The sequence below is a fragment of the Vombatus ursinus genome, unplaced genomic scaffold, assembly GCF_900497805.2.
Source record: "Vombatus ursinus unplaced genomic scaffold, bare-nosed wombat genome assembly UNPS02012958.1, whole genome shotgun sequence".
NCBI lineage: Eukaryota > Metazoa > Chordata > Mammalia > Diprotodontia > Vombatidae > Vombatus > Vombatus ursinus.
In genome coordinates this window covers 437236-457466 of record NW_020952736.1, presented here as the reverse complement: position 1 = coordinate 457466, position 20231 = coordinate 437236, and the positions used below count along the sequence as shown (strand labels likewise).

Sequence of the window (20231 nt, the reverse complement as noted above, 5' to 3'; positions counted from 1 at the left end):
TCTCACAGTAAATCTAAAGCAAGTAGAAGCTCACAGTAACATTCTGTAGTTTTTAGGATTAAAAATAGAAAATAGGACCAAAGAATGTGAAAAATTAGCAATGGCCAAGAGAGGTCACTCTCATTAGCAACAGCCACTGAGACTACAGAAAACACTGTAATTTTAGTTTTGCTTTAAATGTTTCAATAATAGACAAACCTCTGGGTTCTTGAAGTCCTCAAACATCCTTATATAGGGGAAGAACGCCTTTTTGCTCTATGTTCACAGCTAGGATACTGCAGATTACAAAATGAAAGGAACATCCAGGGGCTGTATTTTGCTGGATTAATGAATCCATCTAGTTTGGTTCTTTCTATAGACTGGACTATGGACTACAGTCCCCAAGGTGGTGTTGAGGAAGATTTTACTAATTTCTTACAGGAAAGGACATGTCACCCAATCTATGGTCTGGTATATCCTGTAATCTCTCTAGCTGTATTTTAAACCATTTCTTTTGCCCCCATGGGGACAAATCACTAGCCTCCCCACAATATTCCCAGTCTCCAGACTACAATCATCACCTGGGCTCACTCACACTTAGCTGGATGTTCTGGGACGTGAGTTCCTCTGCCTTCTTCTCCAATGACGACACCCAGAGTTTGCGCTTCTGCCGGCACCGAGAGGCTGCTGCACGGTTGCGTTCTAGGAAACGCTGTCGCCGCTCGTCAGGATCCTCATCCACCGTGCGCCGCCTACGCCCCCCAGTGCTAGGGGTGGGTTGTGCTGGGGAGACCTGTTACCCAAGAAGAGACATGCTGCTGAAGGAGAACTTGGCCCCTTCTTTTTTTTTTTTTAGAAAATTGGGGTTAAGTGACTTGCCCAGGGTCACACAAGAGTAAGTGTCAAGTGTTTGGTCTGAGGCCAAATTTGAACTCAGGTCCTCCTGACTTCAGGACCGGTGTTCTATCCACTGTGCCACCTAGCCACCCCGACTTGGCCCCTTCTTTTCAGTGCTTTTCAACACTGGGAGTCTGGTAGAGAAGTCCCAGATCATTTCAGAAATGGGCAGAATGAATTTAGGTTTTTATCACCCCTCCTTCCCCAATAGCAAAGGGTTATTCAACAGTCTCAGAGGTTTGCTGGTTAAATAGGTACTTAAAATATTTTTATGTGAAAAGTTATCTGGCTAGGTAGTGAGAACATAAAAGATAAAAATAAGTCAAAAAACTTACTACGTGGAAAGTAAGAAGTTAGAAACATAGAGATCATAATATAAAATTAGACAAGAGAAGCAGAGTGTTATGCAACTTCTATTGGGGAAAAGCACAACACTGACACTTTTGGGGGGATGGAAGGGCATGTGAAACACACAAAAAGAACTGGAGAATCAAAGACTGGGATTAGCAACAAACAGACACTTGTCAACTGTACTGTATCTCCTTGGCAAGGAGATGTTTTTATTCATTCAATTTCCAGTGTTAATTCCATAAGGAGTACAATCTGGTCTATTCTTTATATAGATTATCAATTATCAATTATCTGTTGCAAAATCTTCAATCCTGGAGTGGCTTTAACTTGTCCAGGAGAGTCATTTCAGGTCATTTCATCATCTGGACCCTTAGGGATGCATAGTAATCTTTTTATTAATCTCTTACCAATAAACCTCTTATGTTACTCTGAAAGAGGCTATTCTAAACCTTTTCTTCGCTTCCTACTTTACTGATGTCCTCTGATTTCTGGTTATGTTTGCCCAGCACTTACCTACCCTAGTACATGGCTCACAGTAGGTACTAAAAAATACTTACTGGGGATTGGCTTTCCTCCTTCAACTCTCATCACCTCAGAAACTGCTCTATGCCTTTACTTCCCTTTACTGTTTTCCTCTGCCCCAGAGAAGGTACAGTCTTAAGACTAACCCATGCAGCTATGTGACTGATCCCATCCCTTCCTACTTTTACTAGGGCCCCACTCGAGCAATTAAATACCTTTCCTCTGCCTCCAGTCTTCAATGCCTTCCTCTTCACTGGCCCCTTTGCTTTCCAAACCTGCTCTTTCCTTGGTCCCGAAATCCCTTCAGACTTCACATTTATTTTGTTATTTTTTGAGAGAATCAATGGTACAGGACTTCAGTTAAAATCTTGGCTCTGCCATTTGACTGTGGGCCAGTCACTTAACCACTATGGGTCTCAGTTCCTCTTGTGTACAATAAATCATCATGTAATTCTGTCTAGTCTAACTCTCTTATAAAATAGTCCTGTTTCTCTACTAGTCTATGAGCCAAGTACCATCTTATCTAAATCCTGCATCAACCCAAGCACTTAAATACTTTACAAATATTTGTTGTACTGTTGTTCTAGCAGCCTGTCAGTACTACAGGTTTATTTTCCTTCCTTTGCTTGTCCTTTGCTGTACCTCAATAGTAAGGCGTTTTAACGACATATGACAATCTACCCTTTAAAGACTTGCCCCTTCTTCTTTGTCCTTCTACTTTTCCTGTTCTGATTACCTCTAACCTTTAGTCACCTCCAGCACCTACTTTCTCTCCTCATCCTGAGCTTCTTGTCCACAGATGATGAACTTCCTATCACATGTCCCATTAACCCTGTTCTAACCCTTCTAGGCTCACCTCAACCCACAAGGTTCATTCCCTCCCCCAGTCAAAGACCTTACCTGCAACTTTACTGGGAAATTTGGGGCCCTATGTGACCATTTTCCCTTCTCACTTCAAACACCCGCATTCTGGCCTATTGTCCGTACTTCTTCCTGTTAGTCTCATCAAGAAGATGAGGTGGCTTACTTTGCCAAGGCCTTCACTTGTGCCCTTGATCTCATTCCTTACTATTTCTTCTCTAATCATAACAGCTAACATTTATACAGTGCTTTTAGGTTTGCAAAATGATTTGCATATAATACCTCATATCACCACTGTCATAGAAAGAATAGTTGACATTTACTTTAAAGTTTGCAAAGCGCTTTCCATACATTATCTTATTTGAGTTTCCAAATAACCCTATGAGGTGGGTCCTACAGGTATTATTACTTCCATTTTACAGATGAAGGAAACAGAGGCTCAGAGAGGTTAAATGACTCACCTAACTGAGCATTAGACACAGACCTCAACCAAATCTTAACTCAAGATCACTCTGCCAAGCCAGCTATTCTACCACTAAAGTTCAAAACCTCATGAGTTAGCTTTCCTCACCTTGCACATCCATCCAATGAGTTACAAATCCTCCTGATTCTCTCCTTATCGAGTGCATCCCTTCCCCCACTTTCTCCTCTATGGCTGCCATCCTGGCACAGTTCCTAACCATCACTCCCATGCAACGTCTCCCCATTGCTCCTAGTTTTGCCTTCTGGGACCAAGCAAAGCAAACCTAACTCCCAACTCAGTGATGCCTCTCTCCAGGTCTTTCGACCTCTTTATCTACTTATTCTTTTTCCTTTGTTGGTTCCTCTTCAGGCATTCTTCAAGTCTGTTTGTCTGTCTCCCCTCCCTCCCAACATTTCTCTCCCTCTCTTCCTATCTCAGTCTTCCCTCCCTTTTCCTTGGTTTCTCTGCTTCTTTCCTTTCTCCACTAGCAAACTCATCTATTCCTGACTTCATATCTACCCCACCTCCTACTGCCAGAGTAAACTTTCTTATTTATACCTCTGATCATGTCACTACACTGCTCAAAAAGTTCTCTTTTGTATTTTTTAGTCAATCAAATGAAGACTCCTTAGCCTGGCATTTAAAACCTTCTACGACTTGGCTCTAACCTACTTGTGCCTCATCTGCCATCACTTCCGTTTTGTTTTCCAGGTACGGGCCAAGCTGCACTGCTTACCAAACTGAGCAGTGTGGATTTCTGCCTGTCTCTGGAATGCCTCACTTCATCTCCACCTGTTCAAAATCTGCCTCTTTCCTTAAAGTCCAGTTCAATGCTACCTCCTCCCATAGTTGCCTTGTTCTCCCAGCTGGGATTAATCTTTCTACTCCGTAACTCTTAGCACTTTGCACACTCATTTGTCGAATTTGTTTCTGCAATTATATCTGTGTACACATCTCCCTTACTACATAAGTTTCTTGAGAGCAGAGAATCTGTGTATTTATCATTTTATTTTCTTTATATTCTTACACAGTGCTTGTTGTGCATATAGTACTGAGTGTGCTTCTATCAGTTGCCTTTCAGTACATACTTGTGGAATACAGGATAATTTTCATAGGAATTTCAACCTGCTAGAGAAAAAAAAAAAGGCACACCCCTACATACCATGAAGCCCAAGAATAGCTGATGTAGTACACCTTACTATTTCCAAACAAAGAAAAACATTCACTAGGAAAGGCAGAATCCAACACCTGACAGCTGGGAAGGAGGAGACGTTCTGGCTGTTGCTTCTCCTTGAGTGGCAGTCTACAGCGGAAGGACTAATGGCCTTGGGATCAGGAGACAGCTGAGTTTGAATCACACAATTACTAGGAGTGTGACCACGATCAAGTCAAATCACTTAATCTTTTTAAGCCTCTGTTTCCTCATTTGTAGAAGTGGGGAAAATGATACACGTATTCCTTACCTCACATGGCTGCTGTGAAATTCAAATAATGTGTTTCGCAAATCTTAAGGTATTATACAAATATCAGTTACTACTATTAGTCCTCAATGACTTTACAGTATTTCTCTTTGAATTTCAAGGCTCCCCTTAAACATTTGCTTATTTGTATAGTTGGTTCTAAAGCATAGTAGAGATGGTACCAATAGCTTCCCTATTTTCTCAAAGGCAGCTTGATGCCTCCATTAGGGCTGGGAGCAGAGGAAAAAGGAAGAGACTGACCAAGACGAATCAGGGCTGAGCAAAAGAAAACCATCACGTTTGACTGAGATGGCTCAGTACCTTTCAAGGGAGGGGTTGTTTTAATCTCTCCAGGGACTGGCCCTAGTGGATGTTGCTGGAGGGTAGGCAGGTTGAGTTAACAAGAGAGCTCAAGCCCAGGTTTTTACCCCACAGCTTTATGGTGGTTGGGCTGAAGGGCAGCATATGGCCATTCAATGTTTGGACATGTGGCGGTAACTAACGTAACAGGTGGTGACTGGGAAATGGGAGGAAAAAGGGAAGAGGCGAGGCTGGGCAAAGTATGTAATACGAGAAAGCAGGCTCAGGCTGCCACCTGTCTGATACGGACTAACTGGAACCTAGCCTCCATTCAGCATCTAGAGAAGTCTTACTAAAGCTACGGATATTCCTGGATTTCGCAGACTATTGGGTCTCAATGCAAAAGTAGCCCCCAAATCATGGTTATGCCTGTAAGAGCAATCTGGGTGGTGAACATGAAAGATGGTGCCAGTTATTCTCTGCTCCTGAGCTGCCCTGCTATTCCTAAGAGTCAAGGCTACAACTCAGAAGAGAAGAGAAAGGAAGGTGCCCAGAGAGCTCAGGCTCTGACTCCCTTTTAGTTTTTGTTCGCTGGAAGAGCAAGTATGGAAGGGGTATTCTGTCCCTTGCCCTAGTGCTCTGCAGGGCCAGGGCCTGGCTGACCTGTGGCTGAGCAGGGGATGGGGCATCAGGGTGCTGGGTGAGTATCTGGCTCTGCTCTGGGCGAGCTGTCACCATCGTGCTGGCAGTGCCCACCACCATTCCGCAGCCGCCATTGATGGAAGAGACCTGATGGGTCAGAGTAGCTTTTAGTCTCTGCAAAGTAAGATGAGAAAGAAATAATTGTGTGGTTTGTAGAAGCACTGGACTTTGAGTGAACACTGACCTTACGGAGGAGAGCTAGTACTTTCAAACTAATTCTCCCAAATCTCCCTTAGAACACACACACCTGGATCCCCCAGTTCTCTGGCTCTCATTCTGGGCACAGTTATGGGGTTGGAGAGCTATTTGGTTCAGCAGAAAGCTCTTCTGTGGAACCTGGCCAGGCCCTGGGCATGTATCTGTTTACCACATAGCCAACCTCCACTTCCCCCCTTTCCCCCCATGGTCTGCCCATCCTCCATCTGTCACCCTGGAACTGAAACAGCCAAGGCTCCACTCTATGCAGTCTGTGCTGCCTCTTTCCTTTGGCACTGCCTATGTATTAGGATGTGAGGGCAGGGAGAAGGTGGAAATATTGGTCTGGGGTCCTTTTGCCCAGACTGCCTGAAAAGCCTAAGCTTAAATGACCAACCATGACTCCAGAGGACTAATAATGAACCATGCTATGCACCTGACATTTTTGGACATGGACAACGCAGGAATTTATTTCGACTGTTCATATTTATTACAAGGGTTTTATTTTTGTTTTTTGTTTTTCCAGGGAGGGGAAAAAAAAGAAATTTTTAATTGAAAAAAATTAAATTTTAAAAGAAACCTAAGCTTAGAGCAAACACTCTGGAGAAGGCTAGTTCTGCCCCTGCCTGGGATGTACTCACCATCTTGGCTTCTGAAGGCATGGGCAGGCCAGAGGGAGAGACTGAACCACTGCTGTTGACTGGTGGACCAGGGATACCAGGAATGTTGGGGACCATAGAGATGGGTCTGGCGAGCTGGATTGAGAGAGGGAAGAAAAGCCAGAAGGGAAGACAAAGCTTTTGGTGAGAAGTATCTCTTCAATATTAAATTATTTTGAGACTGAGACTTAGCAAGGCCTGCCCTGTGTAATAACAAGCTCCTGGACATTCAGAAGGCAGCTCAAGACAGGGACGCCTGTCTCCTATGTCACAGCAGAGTCAGTCAGCATATATTAAGCACTTACTATGTCCTCCGAGCTAAGAGTTAAAGACATGAAGAAAGGCAGAAAGCATGGTCCCTGCCCCCAAGGAGCTCTCCTAACGTGGAAGCCAACATGCAAAAAATTGTACATCCAAAATACATATAGTGTAAGTAGAAGGAAACACACAAGGGACTCAGAAGGCCAATTCTTCAATGCTATGCAAATCTTTATGTGCAAAACTGGGGCTGTCTCCTGAAGAATTTGATGGGTGAGGGAGAAGGTGCTGAGTATAAGGAGTCAGCCAGTCAGTGGGTGGTACTGGGCTCAAATCACAAGCCATCTGGCCAGGTGATTTTTTGTTTTGTCTCTCTTGTTCTGGAAGTTGGCACAGGCTGGTGAGGAGGTGGGGTGTAGTGTTCACGTTCAAGTGACAAAAAATGGAGACCATAGGTCTTCGGGGTGCATGCGTGCGTGTGTGTGTGTGCAAGAAAAAGAAAAAAAGAGAGACAGAGAGAAATTCTGAAGAAAAAGTTGGTAAAGCTGGCCTCTTCTGCCATACAGCTCACCGATATAACAGAAGGCATCTGTACTGGAGGCCCTGGCAGCACAGGCATGGTCTGTCCATTAGCTAGGTGCATGACGAGAGGGAGGGAGCCAGTGGGGGACCTGGAAGAGATTAAGTGCAGTGGTTACAATATCAATCCCTTATGGGCACTACAGCTACTTGGGAGAATCCATCTAGGAGAGGTGCTTAGTAGCTCTGTGAAACCTTGGCACCCTGGTGGGGTAACAGTGAGAGATGAGGACCCAGTTTCAGCTGCCACTCAACCTGCATGGTAAAGGCAGAAAAAAAAATCTCAATACCTTTACACCAAGCCTCACAAAACAGGCAAACATACATTGCTTAGATAGGTGAAGAGTTCACTATACCTCCTAAATCAGCTTTTCTATCCTTGGCCTGTACAAACTGACTGGCCTTGGACAAGTGAATGGCACCAAAGTAATCATGTTTAATGATAAATTGAACTGTGCTACCTGATGGCCAAGTCCAGTCTTGTCCCTCTTGGCCATCTCCATATCTTATTTTGCCCTGCCTAACAAATTACTCCTTCCTTTACCTTAATGGGCCCAGAAAACAACAACTATCCCTTAACCCCTGGGTACCTAGAGATAGGATCTTACACTTTCTTATTAGGCATTCTGAGGACAAAAATTAATCAAGAATAACAAAGCTCTAGGGAGGCCAGAGTAAAGGAATGGATAGATCTGAAAGATAACTCATAGGGCCCAGAGCTAGTGGTTGGTGTTGTCCCACAATATCTGGCCAGCCATCACTGTGCTGAACTTTGTGAAGTTTTGAGGCTCTTTCTCTTTTACAAATGCCCAAATTTAAGTCCCCAGAACCTTTGTTTAGGGTCACAGAAATTGCTAGATTATTGTTGGGTTTCTTTAGTGGAAAAGAAAAAAAACAAGTCTTTTGAGGGAAGAGAATAGCTTATATCTGGATGCCTCTCTTTAAAAAGTATTACAAAAACAGCCCCTCTGTTTAGCAAAGAACTCTCATCTAGGGAGCATCTGGTCCCACTGCTTTTCTTTAACCCTTTACTTACCCCAGCTGCCTGTTGGAAGGTGGTGCCTGTGTGATGACAGAGGTTGGGGAGGGGAGGGTTGGATGAAGTGGATCATAGCCCAGATGGAGAGGCAGAGATCCTGGTCGAACAATGGTGGGCGTAGGGGTGGAGATTACAGCGGGCTTGGAGGTGACTTCCTGGGGAGAAGAGAACAACTAATCACAAAATGTTTTAAGGGACTGGTGATAGGGAGTTATAGCTTGTAATGTTTGGCACAGATTTACTGGATAAGAGCCAGAGGCTACTGAGGTTACCAAATATATCATCACCTCATCCTATTGTTCCAGGGACACACACCTCACTCACCCAGTCTAGGGGAATCCTGGGATTAAGACCACTTGGCTATTTCCCTTTCAGGGATGTTGGCTTGATGAATGAGATGACAGCTGGGAAATCACTTGGAGATCTTAGAAGAAGAGGTATTATGTAAATTCCAGGGATTCTTAGAATTATTCCCAGCTTAAATACTCTCACCCTAGGCTGAGGTAAATTGTAAAACCTCCTGATGCCTGAACAACCTCAAACAACCAAAAGAACTAACATCCCTGGCTACTGGTTAGAGATAAGGATTCCCAAGATAGATCTCTTGGTGAAAGGAGCTATGGAAATATGAACTGATGATCACACATTAAAAACAAAGTCACAATTCCTCATGTTAATTGGCTTGGAATATGAGCTCTAGATTCTAGGGACATATCAGCAAAGCTTAGGTTAGAACCTGAGGTGGGGGGGAAAGCATCTTCTGGTATTCTAGAAGCTATCTCTCTTCAAAATACATACGTATTGAGTTGTGTGGGCCAGTCTCGTGCAGATTTAGGGAGCTTTCAAAGGAAACCAAGTGTGAAGGAAAATGTGGGACACAAATATCATAATCAATAATCAGGGACCTATTACTATTCATTTCCACCTACCAGAAGATTATGAGCTCTCCTGACAGAATCTTACCTTCTTTACTGGTGGGGAGTGGGGACTGGAGACGGGGCTGTCAGGGGGGGATGAGTCTACCTCCACTGGTTCTTCCTCTTTGATTCTGATGTCTGGTGTGGAGGGCAGGGACATGTCCAAGGGCCCAGCAGCCTGCTAAAGGTAAGCATGAACACAACCTTTAAGAAAAAGAAACATATCTAACCACACGGTTTTTCTTTGGAAACAAAGTCATAAAACTAATCCAGCAGTCAAAGCATTTGGAGTGGGAGACAAGAAAACTGATTCCACACTTATTGCATGACTACAAATGCTGTCTGATCTTTTAAGCCTTCAGGTTCCTCATCTGTAAAACGTAGACTAGAAAATTAAGAAAGTATCTCTGAAGATGCCTTGGTTCTCTGAAAGCAAAAAAAAGCTACCACAGAGCCATGCTATTTTTATGACTCTTTTTGCTGTTTTCCCTCGCAGGAGGTAAAATGATTTTGGAGCCTGACTCCTGCCTACTCTTGACCAGGTCTGTTGGCCACTGGGGAGCTATGAACCTTTTCTCCAGCAAGCTGGATGATATGATAGCCCAATTATCAAAAGTAATGAAGACAAGCCAGCTATTAAAGTTCTACAAACAAGCTAGGAAAGAACCCTTCTGGGGACTCCCCATGTGTAGCTGTGGTCTCACTTGGAAGCCCAATGCTTTGGGCTCAGAGCTCAGACAGGCAGGGAGTGGGGCAACGAAGACAGGAGGAGCTGATGGTAGAAAGAGGAGAGAACCAGGGCCTGAGGAAAAGGCAGGAGGGAGGATGAAGGGGGAGGAGAGAGCTTGCCTGGCTGAAGAACCATCAGCTCATGAGCTGTAAATGGCTTTGTGGGGAGCAATAAACCAGCAGAGGTAATGACCCTGACATCACCCCATGACAGGAAGGTTGGTGTTGCAGTCCATGACAAAGTGGATTCTTTGTTCTATTTGTTTTCTACTCTTGGCTTCTCTGTGAGTGAGGGGCTTATTTTTTTCTTTTCCCTTGGGATTCTGGTCCCTAGAAACCTCTTTCTCTAGGGCTGAGTTCAGATGGTGTTTACTTCTATAGGAAGCAGTTACTGGTAAGTAAGTTCCCTTCATTCTTGCCCTTATCTTCCCATTCAGCAGACCTGCAGGTCCTCTATGTGCTAATTTATCTAGCCCAGGGTTCCCAAAGTCAGAATGATAAGGGAAAACAGACAAGACATTCCAAAGCGAATTTTGATGTTGGTTTGTCTAAAGCCCCTTGAGTACCTCTGAGAATAGCCATGATTTAGCTAGGTTTTAGGCTCATTAAATACTCTTGGAGACTCCACTGAGTATTCCCATCAATGGAAGGGAGAGCCCACTTCTGCATGGGCAGGTTGAAAACACATATTAACAAGTTTGGTGCCTAGCTTCTCCTACTGGAAATATTTTTACTTCTTTGTTTTCCCCCTTGTACCTACAAGCAATGGTGGTAGTTTGTAAAATGAAAGCTATAGGAATCCAAACAGTAGCAGCTGGGTAGTGAGGGGCCTGGGTGGTGTGAGATAAAGGGAAAATGGTCACTGCTAGTTCTGCTATTTTAAAAAGACACAAATATACCACTGAGACCCTCCACTTTATTAGTATAATGAGGGGAAGGGTTAAGGGAGGCTCATAAGAAAGATGGCTGTGAAACTAATGTCACTGGGAAGGTACCCCAAGATCCAGTGAAGAGGTTACAGTAGATGGCCTGCATTCATTCCTGCAGCCTACACTGGATGGAGGAAATCATGTTCAACTGTCCTCATCATCCCCACAGCATGTTTCCCTTGTGCAAGGAGAGGGCAGGCTCCACAGACATCAACACCTTCACTATTTTTCTAGTTTCTCTTCATACTCTATTCTAGTATACACATGCTGGCCCTATTTCTATTTTCTATCATTATGAAAAGTTGTTTCTCTCAAAAACAGGGATAAGAATATGGATCTTTGTGATGGATTTTACATACATACGGACATACGTATGCATGCATGCATTTATTGGATAAGAGCCATACAGATATATGGAAGTTCTGATTATAGAGACTACAGAGATTCAGAGATTCAGTGTCTAGAGGCCAGTAACTCAGAAGTTGAATTCTACATATGCCAGACCCTGGATCTCCAATTCATCTTTCTTTCCTTCCACCAACTTTAACTCCTATTGCAATGTTGTCCCAAACTCCTTCAGGGATTTTCTAGTGGTCAGGAAGGCAGACGCTGTCTCTCCTGCTTCTACAGCAGGCTTAGTGGCATCAACTGTGTGGTAAATCACCACAAATGAAAAGTCTGGGGTTCCAGGCTAATGAAATAGATATTTTACCAGCAAAAATCCCAGCCTCTCTCCCAAGTTATTGACAACTTTCACTAAATACTGGCATAAATGGGATTAGTACATTGGTCTCTGGACTCCCACTGCAATATTCTTTTCACTAGACCATCCTGCTTTTCATATCCAAAAGATGATGCTACTGACCCACTACTGGTAGGGTTATTACTGAGTTGTATACTAAGTGATTGCCCAAACCTTTGCCTGGTGCCTTTCTGTGATGGTATTCTGGTACTTGGTTTAGAAGCAGTTTGTGGCCGCAGAACACAGCATGGCTGGCCCACATCAAAACCTGAGCCTGATTGGCCCTGGGCCAACAAAGTTAACAAATATAGCTAAAATAAGTCTAAAACTTATCCCCCAGTTACTCAGTGGGACTCCCGCCTCTTGCCTTTTTCTCATCATCATCTGCAGCTTTCTTGAACTCATGCTCAAAGGAGCTGGCTAGTTCATTGAAGAGCCCCACCTCTTCACAATTCTTCAAGAATCGGGTAGGGGTAGGGGTCTGATCTGTAAAATAAGAAAGGAATAGGAAGCATTTAAGACTCTTCTGTATAGATAGCAGAGTTATTCTTTGTTCCGCAAACTCTTATTCTCTCTCCATTCTTAGTGGTTAAAGGGCTTCAATAAGAAATCAGAAATTGAGAATTTACAAAAGCCACATTTTCTTTATCAGTAGCCAAACTGTGTGCTGGAGGCAAATAAACTTTATGGAACTCTGGTTTATTTAATAGTAAACAGTTACTACTAAGTGAAGATGGAAAATGTTAAGTGTCTATGCAATGTTGTCTTGTGGCCAGAAGGGGGAACACATAACAACGTTTCGCTCTGTGTGTCCATAAAGAAACATACCTCCCAAAGTAAAATTTTAGGAAGGTTCCAAGCCTGCAGAGAACCTAGGATAATCAAATAGTATCTTCTCTTTTTATCTAGATCTTTGATGAATCTGAAAGGAAAATATTTGGCTCGGCTTCTCCCTGACTGAAAGGAGTAGTGAAAAGGAAAGAGATATCATAAATCGTGAGGGCACTGAGGTTAGAAGAAGTGAGGGCTTTGCTAAAGTTACCTATCAAGCAATGGTATCCTGGCACTTAGCTAACATGGAGACAAGGCTCCTTCCTATCCAGGGCAAGCTTAAAGGCTAGGGATAGGGATGGAGGGATACTGGACAGTGTTAGATAAAGGGATCAGTCTGGAGAAAGGAAATTGTAAAAAAAAAAAAAAAGTCACCTCATTTCACAAAGTCATAAGGCCATTCACAGTATATGGTGGAAAACAGGATTTTGGTCCCAGCTGCAAGGCTTCAAGTACAGTATTACCTTTGGTGTTTAACATGCCCTTGTTCACTTAAAAGATGTCTGGTAGTTCTGTCCTTGAGAAGGGGCAGGTGGGAGGGAAGGCTATACCTGGCCTACAGGTACCTTCTGGACCAACTTTCAATTCAAATTTATATCTCCTCCTTATCCTGATTGCTTAATTTTTCTATCTGCAGCCAATTGGTTAGCTGATCACAATACCAACAAGACTTTCCTCTGTTGGATTAGCCATTTCAGAATAAACTGTATACCTCTAATCCTTAGGCAGACTTCTGCAAACAACATAAGGCTTAAAGGAGAAATTCAGCAAGATATTCCATGGAAATAACCATCAGATTTTTTTTTTTTCTCAAAACACCTTCTGAATATGACTGTTTGAAAAGGCTGCCACCATCTCCCAAAATAGTTTTAAAAGGTCCTCCAGCACTTTCAGTTGGCCAACAATAAAGCCACTTTCCCTTAAAATCTGGGTGTGTGGGGGTAGTAATATCCTTTGTGCTTAGAGAAGTACTTTACTACTACATACAAAACTGTAACTTAGAGCATAAGGGGGTGAGCTGAGGGTATGGTCCTCAGAAGAGGGCATTTTGGCCCTCTGCCTGAGTCTCATGTAAACTTCCTGTAGGCTACTGCTCATGTTGATACTTGGTTTGTATTCTGTATATTTACTACATTTATTTTATAAATATTTACTGACACCTTTTGTTTTTACATCACCTATACTTCCCAATGTATTTCTTCCCTCCTTTTCTCTTTCCCAGGCAGCCAACTCTTCTGATAAAGAAGAAAAAAAAAAAACAACACCACTTGGCAAAAACCAATCAACTCAAACAATAAACTGACCAAGGATGATAACATATCCAGTATTTCTGTCCCCTAACTCTGCAAAGAAGAGTGAAGTACGAGGGACAGTGTCTTCTTCTATCTCTTTGGGGACCAAGCTTGGTTATAATTTCAGAACATTCAGTTCCAACTGTTTTGTTTTTGTTCTTTCCATGCAGTTCTTGTGTACACCCACCCCGCTGTTTGGGCTTACTTCACTCTTCATCAGTTCGTAAAAGTATTCCTATACTTCTCTATATGTATCACATTTACTGTTTCTTGTAGTACAATAATATACCATCACATTCACAGTGTTGTGGTAATGAGTGAGAATCATTACTACTACAAAATGGATGAGAATTATTACTACTACAAAAATTGCTATTAAAATTTTGGTGTATACGAGCCTTTCTTTTAATTGCTGCTCTCTTTTAGGTATATACCTTGAAGTGGTATCTTTGGATCAAAGGGTAATAGACATTTTTGTCTCTTTCTTAGCAAATTCCCATTTGCTTTCCAGAATGGTTTGACCAATTCACAGTTCTACTAATTGCATTAGTATGCTCAACAACTCCAAGTTGTTTACTATTTCCATTTTTTGGTCCTCTTTGCCAATTTGCTGGGACAGCCTCAGGTTGTTTTGATTTGTATTTCTCTTTATTATTAGTGATTTGGAACACTCTTTCATATGGTTGTTAATAGTTTGCAATTCAAATATCTGTACAAATCCCCTACTGGGGGGTTGGCTTTTGGTGTTATATATTTTTGTTAGTTGGCTATATACCTTGTATATCAGATTCTTATCAGAGATAAGACACAATGATTTTTTTTCTCCAGTCAACCACTTCCTTATCCTTGTTGCATTAATTTTCTTAGTGATCACTTCTATCCCTCCATGCCCTGTCTAGCAGAAATTAGGTTTAGACCAATACCAATACATACACACACACAAAGATGAGGGTCTAACCCTCATTTCTGCCAGACTGCTTTTCAATTTTCTCAGCAGTTCTTGTCAGAGAGTTCTTTCCCAGGTGATTTGTGTTTTAGGGTTTACTGAACAGTGGGCTGAATTCAATTATTTCAGATTATTTTTTGTCTAGCCTACCATGATCTACAAATGATCTACTTTTCTATTTTTTTAAAAACTGGTACCAAATAACTAGTACATAACTGTTGACAATAACTCTATAATTTGAGGCATGACTCCCATAAGATTCTATACCTCTTGTTCCACCAAATGAATTATTATTATTATTTTTTGGTGAGGCAATTGGGGTTAAGTGATTTGCCCAAGGTCACACAGCTAGTAAATATCAAGTGTCTGAGGTAGTATTTGAACTCAGGTCCTCCTGACTGCAAGGCTGAAGCTCTATCCACTGCACCACCTAGCTGCCCCAAATGAATTTTTAAAGCTATTTTTGTTTAGGTCTGTAAAGGATTAGGTCTTATAAACTGGATTGGTATTTATTTCAACAATCAATCCCCCATAAGAAATCTTATTTCTCAACTTCCAGGTGGGTTTTTTGTAACCTTCAACGGGCTTCCATTTCTTCCTGACCTAATCTATAAAATAATCCAGAAGAGATGAGTTTTGACACTGCCGTGATGGTCCCAATTAATAATAATACTTAAGTGTTTACAATATGCTCATCATAGTGCTAGGCACATAAGTTCCTGATCTGGTTCTCAAAATTTTTTATGGTATGATCTTTAACAGCTGCATAAGGCATGTTTCCTGTCATTCAAACTATAGAAAAATACACACACACACACACACACACTTATTGTCTGCATCAGTGAAAGGAGATCCTCATACCAATGAAATCACATATCTGGAAAAAAAAACCCATCAACCTAAAACCTAGTTGTGAAGAAATCATACAACTTCACAGGATTCTTAGAAGGTTTAAATGAGATACTAGATATCAAAGAAGTCTGTCAGCTTGGAGTATTATATGAATATAAGCCATCGTTGCAAAGAATACACTCCACAGGTAAATGACACAAAAAGGGGTATCAAGAGCTCTGGGAAGCCAGGAGGCCTAGGTTCAAATCCCACTTCTGACCTTATTCACTGTGTGACTGGAAGCAGTCTCCCAACCTTTTTAAGCTTTCATTTCTCATTTGTAAAATCCGAAGGCTGCCCACCTGCCTTGCAGGGAGTAGAAGGGTAACAATATGAACAATGTTGAAGGTAGAGATGTTTATGGTCCAGGAAGATAGCAGAATGTCTAGGATAAAGGGAAGGGGCAGCACAAAAAGTAATATTCCTAAAAAAAAGCACAAATCTGGCCATACAACTCTCCTGCTCACTAAGCTGAAGAGGCTCCCTGTTGCCTTTAGGGTCCCACACAAGCTCCTCTGTTCCTTCTAACCTAATTAATTAATGGCACCTAACTAATATTTTTATTTTTTATTATTCTGAATTTGACAAGCACTAACCAATGTGCACATTTCCATATATAAATAGAAAAAGATCTGTATATCAAACTGTGAATCTCTAGTTGTTTTTTTTTTAAAGTGTATATATTAAACATGTTAGTTTCAAAACTGTCCTGCTTATTCTGTGTTTCCCTCTGCATTACCTTTGTTGTCTTCTGTGCTTCATTACTGATGTTTGCTTTCTTTTTTTGGCATCATTATCACTGGCTTCCTCCCCACCACAGCCCTCCCTAATTAAGAAATACAAAAACCTTGAGGCAGCTAGGTGGTGCAGTCGCTAGAACACCAGCCCTGGAGTCAGGAGGATCAGAGTTCAAATCCGGCTTCAGACACTTGACACTTAACTAGCTGTGTGACCCTGGGCAAGTCACTTAACCCCACTGCCTAACTAAAAAAAATATAAAAAACTACCCTTCCTTATAACTATTAGTTAACACTTTAAAACTATATTTCATTGGTACCACCTCACACCTATCAGAACTGTCAAATGCTGAAGGGGATGAGGGAAAAAAGGTATATTAATGCTGGTGGAGTAGTGGCCTGGTCTAACCATTCTGGAGAACAATCTGAAAATATGCCCAAAGGGCTACAAAACTGTGCACACCCTGTTATCCAACAATACCATTATCAGGTCTGTACCCCAAAGAAATCAAAAGAAAAGGACACACACACACACACACACACACACACACATTTATAATGCTCTTTTTGTGGTGGCAAAAAATTGGAAATTGAGGGGATGCTCATCAATTGGTGAATGGCTGAACAAGATGTGATTGTGATGGAGTACTACTGTGCTGTAAGAAATGGGGGGGGTGGATTCAGAAAAAAAAAAACCAAACCCTATTAAGACCTATACGAACTGACGCAAAGTGAAGTGAGAAAAACCAGGAGATCACTGTGCACAGACAGCAATGTTGTAACGATGATCAACTGCCAAAGACATGGTTACTCTGATTGGTACAGCAATCTAAGACAAATTACAAAGGACTCATGATGAAAAAAATGCTATGCACGTAGAGGAAGAACTGATGAACTCTGAGTACAAATCAAAGTGTAATTTTCTAGCTTTCTTTTTTGCCTTTTTTTTGATATAGCTAATATGGAAATATGTTTTGCATGATTTCACATGTATAATCGCTATATTGCTTGCCTTCTCAGTGGGTGGGATGGGAAAGAGGGAGAGAATCTGAACTCAATATTTAAAAAGAAAAGAATGTTAAAAGTAACTCATTTAATTCTCACAATAACTCCATTTAGTAGGTACTATAATTATCCCCACTGTACAGATGAAGAAAATGAGACTGAAATGCTTAAGTGACTCAGTGTTAACACAGCTTGTTAAGTATCTGAGGCATGATTCAAATTCAAGTTTTCCTGATTCAAGACCAATGTTCTATCTACTGTTGACAACTAGTCACCTCTTAAAACAAATGCATGCACTGGCTGTATCTGAAAACACATATCTTATTCTTTATTTGTAATCTATTACCTCTCCATCAGGGCACAGGAAGCATGATTATTAATATTCTGGTATCATGGCTGGTCACTGTATTAACCAGAGTTCTTAAATCTTTCAAAATTATTATTATTATTTTTATTTTTGGCTAGGCAATAAGTTTAAGTGACTTGCCCAGGGTCACACAGCTAGTAAGTGTTACGTGTCTGAGGCCTGATTTGAACTCAGGTTCTCCTGAATCCAGGGATGGTGCTCTATCCACTGAGCTGCCCCTAAAATTATTTTTCTTTACAATGTTGTCATTTAGTCAGTCAACAAACATTTAAAAAGTGCCTACTATGTGCCAGGCACTGTGCTAAACTCCAGGGATAGAAAAAAAGACAAAAGACAGTCCCTGCTCTCAAGGAGCTTACAGTCTAACAGGGAGACAACATGCAAACAAATATACACAAACAAGTTATAGACAGGATAAAGAGGAAATAATTGAGAGGGAAGACACTAGAAAGGCTTTCTACAGAACGTGGGATTTAAGTTAGTTCTTAAAGGAAGCCAGGTAAGCCAGGTGGCAGAGATGAGGAAGAAGAGTGTTCCAGGCATAGGGGAAAGCCAGAGAAAATGTCTGGAGATGAGAAGTAGAATGTTCTGTACGTGGAACACTTTGGAGGCTGGCATCTGCATCAAAGATTACGTGGTGAGGGTCTAAGTTACAAACACATTGAAGAAGTAGGAAGGGGCCAGGTTATGAAGGGCTTTGAATGTCAAGCAGAGGATTTTGTATTTGATCCTGGAGGTGACAGGGAGACACTGGAGTTTACTGAGTATAAGGGGGAGCTTAGTTACTGTGCAAATTGTTCTCCTGGTCTGTTGCTCTTCAAAACCTGGTTCCAACCTACCTTTCTGGGATTATCACATGCATTCTCTGTCCCTTTTTTATACTCTACATTCTAGCCAAACTGGCCTGTTATTCCTCACGTATACTATTAGACAGGTTATTTCCCATGCTTAAAATGGGAAATTTACACCACTTAGAATCTCTAGCTCTGCTCAAAGTTCATTCAAGAGATACCTTCTTCATGAGATTCCGTTTAATCTCTTCATTCATTTGTGGGTATCTCCATCATCCCTAAATGACTCCGTATTTACTTTCTATGTAATTTGTTTCTACTTATATATGTAAGCACCATTCCTGCAATAAAATGTAAGCTCTCCGAGGGTAGGAACTGTTTCAAAGTTCAGCTCAAGTCACTCCCTTCATGAAGACTTTCCTGATCCCCCAGTTTATAGTGTCTGCCCCACCTCAAAATTACCTTGTATCTCCTAGTTCCAGGCATATAGTAGGTGCTTAATAAACGCTTGCTGTTTTATTAGCTGGTAGCAGTGGTAATAGAAAAGATAAGGAGAACTGAGAAAGTGGAGTTGGTTTTAAGGAGGGAGGAATAAGAGAAAACGATGACTTCTATTTTGGACATGATGATTTTAAAGTGACAGGTGATCAAAATGAGAATGTCTAATAGGAAGCTGGAGGCAAAATTCAGGAGAAAAGATCATTTTTGAGTTAAAAGATTTATGAGTCAGCACAGAAGTCACATATGAAGCTATAAGAATGGGAAGTGGGCAATCTGCTCAGAGATCTTGAAGTTTAGTCAAAATATCCCCCCAGCCCAGGGGGGAGAGCAAATCTTTGCCTCAAAAGGTCATGTCTGATAGGACGATCAGAAACTAACCTCCATGAAGGCAGAATACCCAGCTGTGCTTATTTGGAAGACCCTTAGCCAGTCTGAAACCTTCGTTTGATATAAAAATAAAAGCCTGCCTGAGTTTGTATGCCTGGTGTGCCTGATATGACAGGCTGTTGTTCTGCTTGACAGCATAGGTGAGAGAGGCACAAGGAGAGACAACAGCTGAGACCGACAACTCCCGAGAAGCTCCAAGACACCCAAATTTGCTTAGAAAAGTGCTATTGATTGAAGGTCTTGTCTGAGCTCTAGAAATGGGCTCCCAGCCATGGCTGGGAGAAGGAAAATGGCTGAATTTATGAACTGGCAGCTCCCTGGCTCAGGAAAACTGACACTCACTGGAGAAGCAGTAGCCACATGGGGTCAGCTTTCTTACCTTCTTTTGTTCCTCACCTCATCGGCTGTAGGGAGAAATGTCAAAGGCCTCTTTTGTCTCTAAATCTTCAAGAATCTTAATAAAATGGATGCAAGGAAGAAAAAAAAAAAAGAAAAAACCTCATATGCCTACCACTAAAACCGCAGAACCTGATCTTATTACTAAAATGGGGGGGGAGGAGGGAAGAAGAAAAAGTGAGTGAACAGAAACTTGGGAGCTTTCAGTGTTCCTTTTTTCCTGATTAAATGCAGATCACACAAAAGCTCTTAATGGGGGAAGGGAAAAGCAGTCCTCTGTACATCTGGTCCCTGGTATTAATTTTAACTGTGGGGTGATATTGAAGCACGTGGCTTCTGGATCGGTGAGTACCTGCAATGATGACTGAGTCTGTCCGGGCTGGGCCAAATTTCAATGTCATCTCATGCTTGTGTTTATGAACCGCCAGGTGGTCCTCGTTTGTAAATCTCTGAAATGAAACAGAAACGGAGAGAGATGAGGGTGGGGAGAGTCAGTAAATCGATG

At 41.9% G+C, this 20231-nt stretch overlaps 1 protein-coding gene across 7 annotated transcripts in view; it reads right to left on the bottom strand.

Moving 5' to 3' along the window:
* The window catches only part of ATF7 (activating transcription factor 7), a 93790-nt gene that overhangs the window by 8238 nt on the left and 65321 nt on the right, over positions 1–20231 (bottom strand). For 4 of the 7 annotated variants that reach the window (XM_027858347.1, XM_027858351.1, XM_027858348.1 and 1 more), the window contains exons 3-10: positions 20079–20175; positions 11950–12068; positions 9229–9363; positions 8263–8420; positions 7219–7318; positions 6372–6485; positions 5497–5649; positions 575–772 (exon numbers count right to left, since the gene is read on the bottom strand). In XM_027858347.1, coding sequence (XP_027714148.1) covers positions 575–772; positions 5497–5649; positions 6372–6485; positions 7219–7318; positions 8263–8420; positions 9229–9363; positions 11950–12068; positions 20079–20175 — 1074 coding nt within the window. Of the gene's footprint in view, positions 1–574; positions 773–5496; positions 5650–6371; positions 6486–7218; positions 7319–8262; positions 8421–9228; positions 9364–11949; positions 12069–20078; positions 20176–20231 lie in introns of those variants that run through there. The other 3 variants (XM_027858352.1, XM_027858353.1, XM_027858354.1) reach the window with 3 other exon arrangements.